We start from the raw sequence: 12,770 nt of genomic DNA, 5'->3' as shown, positions 1-12,770 counted from the left end.
CATCGAATTCATGCCAGTTAAAAAGCTGCAATACAGCCTGATCTCACTTTACTGCTTTTAGTTTGTATACATACAAGCTGCAGCACTTCTGTGCAATAAACTAATATGTTGAGAGCTTTTTATTCTCTAAAATCCTTTCAGAGAGTTCCAGACTCCTATTCTCTAGAATGAGGGTGGGGGGAGGAAGGCTCCAACTGCAGTGGCGTTTTCTGCTAATTATTTTAAATACTATCCCACCTGAGATAATTTTATACGTTTGGTGCTGTTTTCAGACCAAAGAAACAACTGATCATGTTTGGGTCATGGCTGCATTCATGGAGATTACTGTCCCTATCTGATAGTCTTCTCCTTGCATGTATTTGATGGCCAAATTAGAGGTGTAATGGTGGGCTAACTGATATTTCACACCTCCCTCTTACACGCTGACTCTCAACAAATGAAGCGTGTGTAGATGATACGATTCTTGTGCCCGCCTACCGCACCGTTCAATAGGATCAGGGCTTATCTTTTATCAGCACCACTTTCCTGTGTAAACCCTGCATCTCTCAATTCCCATTGTATTGAAAATATTCTAGTGCAGAGAATTCCAAAGATTCAATCTGCATTCCTTCACCCTCATCCCAAATCCAGACCCTGTTGTAAATTTGGACTGTCCACAGTACCCACCAATATTGGTGTCATCCACAAAATGTACTGGCTAGCACAAATCCCTGTGGCACACAATTGGTCACAGGACTCCAATCAGAAAAAAATATTCTAAATCAAAATGGTCTCCCTATTGCTATCCAAGTGCTTTTACAAATGGTTGATGTTATCTTCTAGCTCCCTCGCCCCCAGCATTGCGATTGTTATTCTCGAGTTCAACCTAACACTTCATCGCCTACCACTCTTCTTTGAACACTATTGCCACCTGCTCTCCCCTTAACCGCCTCTTACTGAATGTTATACGTCCAGCCCTCCCCTCTTTGAATACGTTACCAGATTTTAAAAATGGTGCTGCCCTGTCCAACCCTGTACATCTGAGTCACTTGCTGCATTCATACACGCATTAAATGATGTAGCATCATGTCTCTCACTGTCTTTATCTTTCCTCTAAACCTGCTGAGATTTATGTTAGGCCAAGACTGCAGCAGATATTGTAACCAACCATTGCTGTTACTTGACTCGGGTGGCTGGAGATAATCCCAAGCTAAATGCCATGTGCTTGTTGCTCTCACTTGTGAGAATTCATGACTGACTGAACATTTTGGAATATTAATTGATATGTCTACGCCTTGATTGGTCCCTCTTGGGGTTAGTGGGCAGGTAAAAGTGAGCATCTAAACACAGGCTGTGTCTGTCAGGAGTGCTGTGTTAACTCCAGTCAGGGGCAGAGGCTGGGCTTTAAACCCAACGTAGACTACACATCCTACATTAGGATGAAGACGTTCTGTATTTCAGTTTGAAGTGAAATATTTAATATAATATTTAAGTGAAGTTTAATATATTTGTATCTTTAATTTTTTGAGGTCAATCAGATGCTGCAGCTTTAAAACTTTGTTTTGTCATTAACAAGCTTCAGATAGTTGTCTTTAACTTAATTCTTTTTTTAGGTGCTGTCGGTGATGTTGAAATGCAGGAACATTATGATGAGTTCTTTGAGGTAAGTAAATGTTGCTTTTTGGCATTGAATTGTAGAGGAAGGCAGATGAGTCGGTGTGGAACCGGTATCCTGTCATTATACACTTGGCTGAGTTGTCATTCTCATCCCCAGCCCTACTCTTTTCTATGCAGGTTTAGTTGGCAGAATCCAAGAGTGTATCTCCACAATTTGAACAAAGAGTTTGGTGTATATAAAATGTCAGTCATAATGCACCAGGTTCTGTTTTTTTTTTGCAAAAGTTTGGGTCTGGCTTTCCAGCTTCCTCAACACCCCACCACTCCAGTCTGAAGAAGGATCCCCACCCACAATATCGTGTCCTCTTGTGATGTTGCCTGACCTGCTGAGCTACTCCAGTAGCTTGATATTTTTAATTCCATGTTCTATTGCCTTCATGTTGAAACCAATTTATTGGAAGATGTAGAGAACTATGATCATGTGGACCAGCTGTGATCATGTGGACCAGCTGTGATCATGTGGACCAGCTGTGATCAGGTGGACCAGCTGTGATCATGTGGACCAGCTGTGATCAGGTGGACCAGCTGTGATCAGGTGGACCAGCTGTGATCAGGTGGACCAGCTGTGATCAGGGGTTATTGTGCCCGGTCAGTTTACAGAAATGAAATGGTCAAACATGGCTGGATGCCTTGGGATTCAGAGTGGGGAAAAGATAATATGAAGTCAGGACAGAATTATAAAGGAGAGGAACATGGTGTTTAGTTAGAGATGGAGGACCAGGCCGACCATCGATCACCCATTCACACTTTCCCATCCACTTCCTGAAAGCTACGGGCAATTTACAGAGGGCCAATTAACCTACAAATCCGCATGCCTTGGGGATGTGGGAGGAAACTGGAACACCCAGAGGAAACCCACCCTGTCACAGAGTATGTGAAGACCCTTCACAGGCAGCACTCTGATCAGGCAGCAGCTTTACCAGTTATGGCACTGTGCCTCTCCGACTGATCAACAGACAATGTGTCTGCAGGGTATCCAAATGAGTACAATTACAGAGTGTACAATGTACTTACAAATAGAGCTTTTGGAAGGTTAAAACAATTTGGGCTGGAGGATGTGTTGTAAGGAAGAGTCTCTGTGGAGATAACAGCATTTTTGACCTTTTAATGACTTAATGTGGCTGCACAGCGTACACTTATAAATTATACAGAGAACTAAACGTTGAAAATGTGGCAATCAAATAGATTCTGCAGAGTGGACAAAGGTGAACATAATCTCACTACTTAATAAAGGAGGGAGAGAGAATACAACGTTTGATGGACGGGGTGGGGGCGATTAGAAACTGTTGAAACGCAGGTTTATGCAAAGTCAACACAAGGGAAACTATTTGACTAAATTCTTTCAGTTTTTACTTCGGACGAAACTTGTAGAAGTGAAGACGGTGGTTATGCTGTGTGTGCATTTGTGGAACATTTTTGAAGTCATATGAAAGTGCATTAAATTGAAATGAATGATACAGGAGGTCTCGGGTCCCGCAGGAGTCTGTGTTCCCGATATACATTAATAATATAGAATAGGGAACCAAATGTAATATTTCAGGGGTTCTGACCTGAAACATAGCTTGACCATTTCCTCCCCAGATGCTGCCATACTAAACTACACAACTTGTTGAGTTACTCCAGCACTCTGTTTTGCTTGTCATTGTTAACTTGCACAGACTTTATGAAACTATGCACGTTTTCATTGATAGTTGGGGGATCTCTCTATACATATTAGTTGCTGGTTGTACATCTCTTCTCCTGTCTCTCCAATCACTGCCCTGAATCAAGCTGATGCACAGCTTGTATTGTGGGATTAAACAGTAGCTCTCCCTCAATGCTGAAAGATTAACTGTTCTTCTTTCCTTCATCTGTAGGAGGTGTTCACAGAAATGGAAGAAAAGTATGGTGAAATTGAAGAGATGAATGTCTGTGATAATTTGGGTGATCACCTGGTTGGAAATGTTTATGTAAAGGTGAGAAATTTGACATTTAAAAAATCCCAACTTCTGGTCCAGAAGTGAAAATATAAGCGTTGAGCGAGCAGCCATGATCTGAGCATCGGGTGGTATCTGGACTGGTGCTGTGTGTGTCTGGACTGGTGCTGTGTGTGTCTGGACTGGTGCTGTGTGTGTCTGGACTGGTGCTGTGTGTGTCTGGACTGGTGCTGTGTGTGTCTGGACTGGTGCTGTGCCTGTGGGGAGTATGTCTAGCGTATGTCTTGAATAATTTGGAGTAGGGGGTGCTTCCTGGATGACCAATGGGTGTGGAGATGTCATCGGCTGCATCGAGCATTTCGTCAGAGGCTGGTGAATCTGCAAATTCATTGCCACAGACGGCTGTAGAGGCTGTAATTGGGTATTTTTAAGGTGGAGATTGACAGATTCTTGATTAATAAGGATGTCAATAGTAATGGGGAGAAGGCAGGAGAATGGGGTTGAGAGGGAAAGATATGATTGAATGGCAGAGTTGACTCAATGGATCAAATGGCCTAACTGCTCCTAAGACGTATGAATTTATAAGTTCTTACTTTTCCATCTCTCCTATTCTGTTAGTTTCGCCATGAAGAAGATGCAGAAAAGGCTGTAAATGATCTAAACAATCGCTGGTTTAATGGACAGCCTATCCATGCAGAGCTATCTCCTGTGACTGACTTTAGAGAAGCTTGCTGCAGACAATATGAAATGGGGTGAGTGTTCACTTCTGCTACAGAGCTCCCAAAAATGCTTCAGAAATCAGAGTCGAAGGTTCGGCGTAAATAAGTTGGACGACTGTGAGTAACGCTCTGTAACAGAACGTTCCAACCTCGGCTCAATTCCCTGACTGAAGGGCGGCTTGCCAATATCTGCCTTCACCGCCCCATTTACCTGTGGGACCACTCACAGTGAACCACGTACTTCTAGATCCCAGCATTTTCAATACTGGTTTTAGAGATGGTGAATATTACTGAATCTGAAATCATGCCAGTGCTGGAATTGCTCTTATGCAGTGGATAGTAGCAAATAGAGCGGGTTCCTGGTGGGTCTGAAGAAGGGTTTCGGCCCAAAACGTTACCTATTTCCTTCGCTCCATAGATGCTGCTGCACCCGCTGAGTTTCTCCAGCACTTTTGTCTACCTTCGATTTGCCAGCATCTGCAGTTCCTTCTTAAACACTGGTGGCCTCGTGTCCATGGCTGGGGAAACCTGTAATGATGTAATAACAGAACAGAGAGGTAGAAAATAGGTGCAGGGGTAGGCCATTCGGCCCTTCGATCCAGCATCATTCAATGTGATCATGGCTGATTATGCCCAATCAGTACCCCGTTCCTGCCTTCTCCCCATATCCCCATGACTCTGCTACCTTTAAGAGCCCTGTCTAGCTCCTGCTTAGTTTTAGCGATTGCAGCAACTGGACAATTGAGTAAAAAACAAGCTGCTGGAGGATGTCAGCGGGTCTGGCAGGTATGTGGGGGGAAATGGGCTTTGGGTCAAGACCCTTTACACTGATGGAGTGGAAGGGGAAAAGTTGGTAAAGGGGTGAGGACAAAATGAGCAAGTGATAGGTGGAGGAATTTGGAGGAACAGCATCTCATATTTTGCTTGGGCAGCTTGCAGCCCAGTTTTATGAATATTGATTTCTCTCACTTCAAGGAAAGGCTTTTGGAATATACTTTGTTTATGCACCTTATTTTGTATACCTCGGTGATGTCTCCTCTTCACCTCTAATGAGATCTCCAGTGAGATCTTTGACATTGTGCGGGAACCAGAACCAGAACCAGAACCAGGCGCAGCACTCCAACTGAAGCCTGATCAATATTTAGAAACCTTCCTTCTCTTGCACCCATGCCTAATTAGTCAAGATCAGTATGCCCTGTCCCTTCTTGACCACATATGCCACCATCACACGTTTATCTTTCTGCACAATAATGAAATGTTTCTGACTGTGATCGTGTAAGTTCTGTACACACCTCGAATGGGTTGGCTTTCACTTCTGGCCAGCAGCAGCTTGCAGCCTGCAATGTCAGGCAAGTGAAATTGAGGCTTATAGACGGGGATAGATGCAGCAGATGTTTCCCCTGTATAAGAAATACATTAAAACTACAGGGCATAAGTTTTGGGTAAGGGGGAAGTGATTTTGAGGGCATCTTTGGGGACTTCACCCAGAGAGTGGTGAGTATCTGGAACACTCAGCCAGGGAGTGGTGGAGGCAGAGTCACAGCGTTTAACTTGTGTAGATCTGCTCTTAAAGTCCGGGTTTGGAAGGAGAAGGGATTAGTGTGGATGAGTTCCCACGTGGTGGCCTTGATGTGATGGGCCGAATGGCCTGTTTCTGTGCTGTATGTCTCAAAAGATTAAAATCTTGGAGAAAGCCGAGAGCCAGAGGTAAGGATTGAGGAGCCTGTTCGAGCAGGAGCATGAAGTGATACGATGATAATCTTTCACCCATGTCCAGTTTGCTGAATGGTGACTTGTTTTTGCAGAGAGTGTACCCGGGGAGGTTTCTGCAACTTCATGCATCTGAAGCCGATATCGCGGGAGTTACGCCGTGAGCTGTATGGACGGCGCCGCAAGAGGTCAGTTTTGTGTTCTATACCTGTCTGTGCGTTGTGTGTGAGACTGCCGCAGGAGGCTGGGGTGATGGTGGCAGTGGGTGTATGAGTGAGTGGGCAAGTCAGAGCAGATTAGTGGGTGGTGTCAGCATTCTGTATGGCAATGTGTCTGTCAGTGGGGTCTCAGTATTTCCGGTGCCCTGCCTTCACATCTTGTGGCTTCCGTCCCATCAGCCTGGGTGACAAAGGGTAGTGTGGGCCACCGTGCATTCCTGCTTCGTGCTATTGCGGATCATTGCTCTTGGTTTCCTTCTCTTGTGTTCACAACGACAGACATGCACGGGCTGCATTCACACCGGTTGCAACTGCTGGGGAACACGTGCACACCAAGCCCCACTGTAGCTGCACACTCGCGCATTGCTTCCCGGGCAGTTGCACAATGCAGAATTGATGTGTGTAGTTCTGTAGCTCTGAGCTGCGAATGCAGATGGGCAGGTAGGCTGCATGGCTGGCCCAGTCTGTGTGCGGGTAGGCTGCATGGCTTGGCCCAGTCTGTGGGCAGGTAAGCTGCATGGCTTGGCCCAGTCTGTGTTTAACTTGCAAGGTCATTGGTGCTTTGGACGAAGAGATGACGACTAGGGTAGGGTTTCACCATCTACTGGCCAGTGTTGGAGCCAGGAAGATGATGCTTGTGGGTCAGAGCTGGCTTGGTGGACAAGAGGCTTATTGTGGGGTAGACAGGAAGATGATGCTTGTGGGTCAGAGCTGGCTTGGTGAAAGAAGCACAGAGCCCTTCCTCCAGGCTTGTGAGAGGATTGGTTGTAGGTTTGGGTATCCATGCTGGGAATAAGACTTAGACTGGGAAACCTATATAAGTTTTTACACTGATCTTTGCTCTCCCACACTCATCGCCCCAGGTACTTCTCTCTCCGAGTATAATTAAGCCCCCTCTACTGTTATTCGTCAAATTTGCTCTTGAAGTTGACAACCTGGTGCTCAGAAAACAATCTGGCTCTGAACACCAGGAAAACAAAAGAGCTCATTGTCGACTTCAGGAGGCACAGCACCGACTTAGTCCCCCTACACATTAAAACCTTCCGGTTTCTCTCGGCGTCCATATCGCGGCTGACATCTCCTGGACGGACAACACGACGGCGGTCATCAAGAAGGCTCAGCAGCGGGCTGCACTTCCTGAGGGTCCTCAGGAAGCACAACCTGACTCTAACCTGCTGCTGACCTTCTACCGCTCGTCCCGAGAGCCTGCTGTGCATTACAGCATGGTTGGCAGCTGCACCAGCTTCAGAGGGTAACCAGGGTAGAGGATCCGTTGCCCTCTCCCCTCCCTGATGTGCCTTAGCAGGGCAAAGAAGATCACCAAAGACACCTCATCAAATCCAGGGGACTCAGGAAACGGAATTATATCTACCATAAATTCAAAATCCACAACCATACACCCCCAACAGACTTCCATCTGTACTTAATAGCGCCGGCTGCCATCATCTCCCTTCTGTTTTTGTTTTTCTGTTTCTTGTTTTTTGTGTAAAATTGTATGTATGCACTGAGTACGAGCAGCTTTCAGTTTCACTGTACATGTATAGTGACAATAAATGGCATATCTATCTATAATTACTACTGTTATTTTCTTATCAAAAATGCATTTCTGTTTCCCATGTGTTTCAGCCAGCAGCAGGGTAGCCGTGTCACCTCATCTGGGGACAAAGTCACCCCAAAGTGGGGGAGTACGAAGGTACGAGCATCAGACTACCTGGGGTACGGGTATTGGCTGTCCATGTGGGGCGGGTTGGGCAGAGAGTGTCCCTGGGGCAGGTTGGCTGGGTCATCCACTCGTGAGGGCAGCAACCTTGAGCAGAAGATGGCCACGTTCAGGATGGAGGTGGCCGTACAACCCATTGCCTTTCAACTTCCTTCCATAATTCCAGTGATTTCCCCAAAATGCCGTGCCTGTGTGGGGGAGCAGGCCACTGGTCTGTTCACACGGGCAACAGTGTAGTGTTCCTCTGTAATGGAAGGGCAGGTGGTGAGTGTGGCCCCGCTGTTCTGCACTACCTGCTGCAGGCTCTCTGCGACAGTCGTCACTCAGTGCACAGTATGGGGCGCAGTACTGTTCAAGGAGTTTGTGCCTCAGGGGTCAGGGCATGGTCTTTGGGTCTCTGCGGAGGTTAATTATCCCTGCATGTTTGGGGTGCGACTGCTAACGTATTGCTGAACTGAGTGCAATGATCAGAAACCTATTCTAGCTGTAAGAGTTAGTACAGGTTAGATTCACCAAGGTGCTGTTAGCAGTGCAGAGATGGAGAGGTTATAGCAACTGGACAGAGGAAAACGGAATGAATGAGTTTTACATGTTGATGGAATACCAAGTATAGGATGCTTCTGCTGGGGGAATTAGAGTGATTCCTCTAATTGGTGCTGGAGCATCAAAGCTGCTAACTATGTTTCAGGGTGAAGTGAGAAATGTTTGAAGTACAGGAATGTACTAAGGCCGAGGTGAATATGTGGGCGTTTGATAGAGGCCAGCAGGGCACTGGGATTGATTTAAGGTGCAGAATTGCAACTGAAATGGAAATAATGTAGAGCAGGCAAGTGGGGTTAATGAACTAATAACACAGGGCTCTGGCAAAGTGTAGGATAGTGGAATTGAGACAGGGCTACGGGCAGTGTGTACAAAGAGAGGGGCAGTGAGATTGGTTGGAATTAATATTGACCATGGGAAGAGAAGGTCAGTGGAATGGGTTTGGAATTGTAGAACAGGTGGTACTTGTGTTAGACCTTAAACCATCCAGTCAGTCTTGTCCTACTGTCTCGTGTTGGAATGTTTCTGCTGGGTGTTCATCTTCTGTAAAGTTTCTATTGAATCAATTCTATGTTCACCGCCCTTTCAGTCAGCACATTCTAGTTCAAATAACTCATTAGAGCTTTTTTTTTTAAACTATAAGAACTTTAATAGGGGAGAACCAGTGAATGTGGTGTATCTGGACTTCCAGAGGCTTTCGACAAGGTCCCACATAAGAGATTAGTATACAAACTTAAAGCACACGGCATTGGGGGTTCAGTATTGATGTGGATAGAGAACTGGTTGGCAAACAGGAAGCAAAGAGTAGGAGTAAACGGGTCCTTTTCAAAATGGCGGGCAGTGACTAGTGGGGTACCGCAAGGCTCAGTGCTGGGACCCCAGCTATTTACAATATATATTAATCTGGATGAGGGAATATCTGGAAAGGCAATATCTCCGTTTGCGGATGACACTAAGCTGGTGGGGAAGTGTTAGGTGTGAGGAGGATGCTAGGAGACTGCAAGGTGACTTGGATAGGCTGGGTGAGTGGGCAAATGTTTGGCAGATGCAGTATAATGTGGATAAATGTGAGGTTATCCATTTTGGTGGCAAAAACAGGAAAGCAGACTATTATCTAAATGGTGGCCGATTAGGAAAAGGGGGAGATGCAGCGAGACCTGGGTGTCATGGTACACCAGTCATTGAAAGTAGACATGCAGGTGCAGCAGGCAGGCAGTGAAGAAAGCGAATGGTATGTTAGCTTTCATAGCAAAAGGATTTGAGTATAGGAGCAGGGAGGTTCTACTGCAGTTGTACAGGGTCTTGGTGAGACCACACCTGGAGTATTGCGTACAGTTTTGGTCTCCAAATCTGAGGAAGGACATTATTGCCATAGAGGGAGTACAGAGAAGGTTCACCAGACTGATTCCTGGGATGTCAGGACTGTCTTATGAAGAAAGACTGGATAGACTTGGTTTATACGCTCTAGAATTTAGGAGATTGAGAGGGGATCTGATAGAAACTTACAAAATTCTTAAGGGGTTGGACAGACTAGATGCAGGAAGATTGTTCCCGATGTTGGGGAAGTCCAGAACAAGGGGTCACAGCTTAAGAATAAGGGGGAAATCCTTTAAAACCGAGATGAGAAGAACTTTTTTTCACACAGAGAGTGGTGAATCTCTGGAATTCTCTGCCACAGAGGGTAGTTGAGGCCAGTTCATTGGATATATTTAAGAGGGAGTTAGATGTGGCCCTTGTGGTTAAGGGGATTAGAGAGTATAGAGAGAAGGCAGGTACAGGATACTGAGTTGGATGATCAACCATGATCATATTGAATGGCGGTGCAGGCTCGACGGGCCGAATGGCCTACTCCTGCACCTAATTTCTATGTTTCTATGTTTAATAGTTCTGACCAAACCGTGCCCTGATGCTCCTGCAGCTCGACATTTCTCATTTACTGTATCAAAACCCTGAATAATTTTAAACATCAATCAAAACTAAAGCTCTCCCTGCTCTAAACCAACTTCTCGAGTCTCTGCAAACCTTGCGTGCCGAGCCGTGGTACCATCCTGGTAAATCCCTGCAGCCTATGAGACCTAGCCATCCATCCAGCCGCGTGTGGAGGGGAGATGTGAGATTGATGCTGGGCCGGTTGAGGGAAACACATTGGCTGGTGCTTTCTGGGGGGTCTCCGGCTTGTGTTTGCTGGTGCTGCCATGCTGACTGCATCCTCGGTGTAGAGGCATTGTATTGATGCATGTTGGGTTGGGTTGGCTGGGGTGAGAAGTGTAGGATGATTCTGCATGTTCCGAGTTATGGGATATTTCTGAAAAAGCAAGATGCTGCCCAACCAGGAAATTTAAATCCGAATAGAAAATGGTGGGAGCTGGTGAGGCGGAGCCAAAATGTAGGATGGGCTCTCCAGTCTGCACCTACAGCCATGGATAATCTGTTACCCATTGCTGTCCTGCATCAACCCCATTCCAGAATTCACCTATGATCCTATCAGTAGTGTCATTGTCACACAGCACAGAACCAGGCTGTTAGGCCCATCATATCCTGTTGTCCCTATCTATATCAGCGCTCCATTCTCCTGTCTTTACAATCCAACGTGATAGATGCTGAGAGTATCTGCCTGTAACACCACCCACTCGAGAGATGCATTCTAGAATCAAACTGCTCGCCCCAATCCCATGTCCTTTAGTTTTGGATCCATCTGCTCCGGAGAAATATTTCCCACCGGTACCCTGTCCATGCACTGTCTCATTTGATATACTTCCATCAAGTTCCCCCTCGCATCTACTCCAAAGAAACAGACCCTGCCCATCCAGCCCCCTCCCTCATGACAAATGTTTCATCTGAAGCAACGTTTAAGTGTTGCATCCACAAGCACTTGCACATCCTATAGTGACCAGAACGGTCCATCTACACAGTTGTACCATTACCTCACCATTGTATATTCTCTGCCCCAGCTAGTGAGGGCAGGTGCCTGCTCATGTGTCTTCAACATCCTATGTCTTTGCTATCTTCAGAGATCCTTGGGTTGTGTATCAAGGTCCCAGTACTGTGCCCTGGTGTTCATTGTATCTGCCCAATCCTAATATTCCTGCCTTAGTGCATCATCTTGTACGTGCCAGGATTAAATGCTACCTGCCAGTGGCCTCCCCCTCTAGTCATGAGCAGGCAGTGGGTCGGGCCAGTGGTCTCCCCCTCTAGGCAGTGGGTCGGGCCAGTGGTCTCCCCCTCTAGGCAGTGGGTCCCCCCAGTGGTCATCCCCCTCTCGGGCCAGTGGTCTCCCCCTCTAGGCAGTGGCTCGGGCCAGTGGTCTCCCCCTCTAGGCAGTGGGTCTGGCCAGTGGTCTCCCCCTCTAGGCAGTGGGTCGGGCCAGTGGTCTCCCCTCTAGGCAGTGGGTCGGGCCAGTGGTCTCCCCCTCTAGGCAGTGGATCAGGCCAGTGGACTCCCCCTGTAGGCAGTGGGTCGGGCCAGTGGTCTCCCCCTCTAGGCAGTGGGTCAGGCCAGTGGTCTCCCCCTCTAGGCAGTGGGTCGGGCCAGTGGTCTCCCCCTCTAGGCAGTGGGTCGGGCCAGTGGTCCCGCTCTAGGCAGTGGATCAGGCCAGTGGTCTCCCCCTGTAGGCAGTGGGTCGGGCCAGTGGTCTCCCCCTCTAGGCAGTGGGTCAGGCCAGTGGTCCCCCCTCTAGGCAGTGGGTCGGGCCAGTGGTCCCCCCTCTAGTCATGAGCAGGCAGTGGGTCAGGCCAGTGGTCTCCCCCTCTAGGCAGTGGGTCGGGCCAGTGGTCTCCCCCTCTAGGCAGTGGGTCAGTGGGTCGGGCCAGTGGTCTCCCCCTCTAGGCAGTGGGTCAGGCCAGTGGTCTCCCCCTGTAGGCAGTGGGTCAGGCCAGTGGCGTTTCAGCACAGTTTTGCCCGAGCTGAGTACACTCAACATTGACTGTTTTTCTTTTGCCTTATTGTAACGGCTCTGTGCTTTGTAAAAGACACAGGTCAAGATCGAGATCTCGTGAGCGCAAGAGGTCCAGGTCACGGGAGCGTGGAGGTCGTGGTGGGAGGGACCGAGACCGGGACCGCAGACGTTCCAAGGATCGTGAACGATCTGGGAGGTTCTGAGCATCGACATCAGTCTGCATGACAGCTCATTTGGAAGGACCACGACCAAGATGTGATTGGAATTTAATACTTTTTATGTTCAAGTTTAAAATAAACCTGGGTTTGTTTCTTTTTGATGTCCAGTAAACCTTTTTAAAATAAAAGTGGAGCTGATGCTAGCTGACTTGCAACGCCAGTTCCTGTTTTTAGCTAA

The 12,770-nt window shown here is 47.3% G+C and overlaps 1 protein-coding gene across 1 annotated transcript in view; it reads left to right on the top strand.

The window, feature by feature from the left end:
- The window catches only part of u2af1 (U2 small nuclear RNA auxiliary factor 1), a 37,575-nt gene extending 24,805 nt beyond the window's left edge, over positions 1–12,770 (top strand). Inside the window, exons 4-10 of the mRNA XM_055645287.1 lie at positions 1,593–1,642; positions 3,513–3,611; positions 4,191–4,324; positions 6,097–6,189; positions 7,846–7,896; positions 9,671–9,691; positions 12,448–12,770. Coding sequence (XP_055501262.1) covers positions 1,593–1,642; positions 3,513–3,611; positions 4,191–4,324; positions 6,097–6,189; positions 7,846–7,896; positions 9,671–9,691; positions 12,448–12,577 — 578 coding nt within the window. The 3' untranslated portion in view covers positions 12,578–12,770. The remainder of the gene's footprint in view (positions 1–1,592; positions 1,643–3,512; positions 3,612–4,190; positions 4,325–6,096; positions 6,190–7,845; positions 7,897–9,670; positions 9,692–12,447) is intronic.

The sequence above is a fragment of the Leucoraja erinacea genome, chromosome 13, assembly GCF_028641065.1.
Source record: "Leucoraja erinacea ecotype New England chromosome 13, Leri_hhj_1, whole genome shotgun sequence".
NCBI lineage: Eukaryota > Metazoa > Chordata > Chondrichthyes > Rajiformes > Rajidae > Leucoraja > Leucoraja erinaceus.
This window is presented reverse-complemented; position numbering and strand designations above follow the sequence as displayed.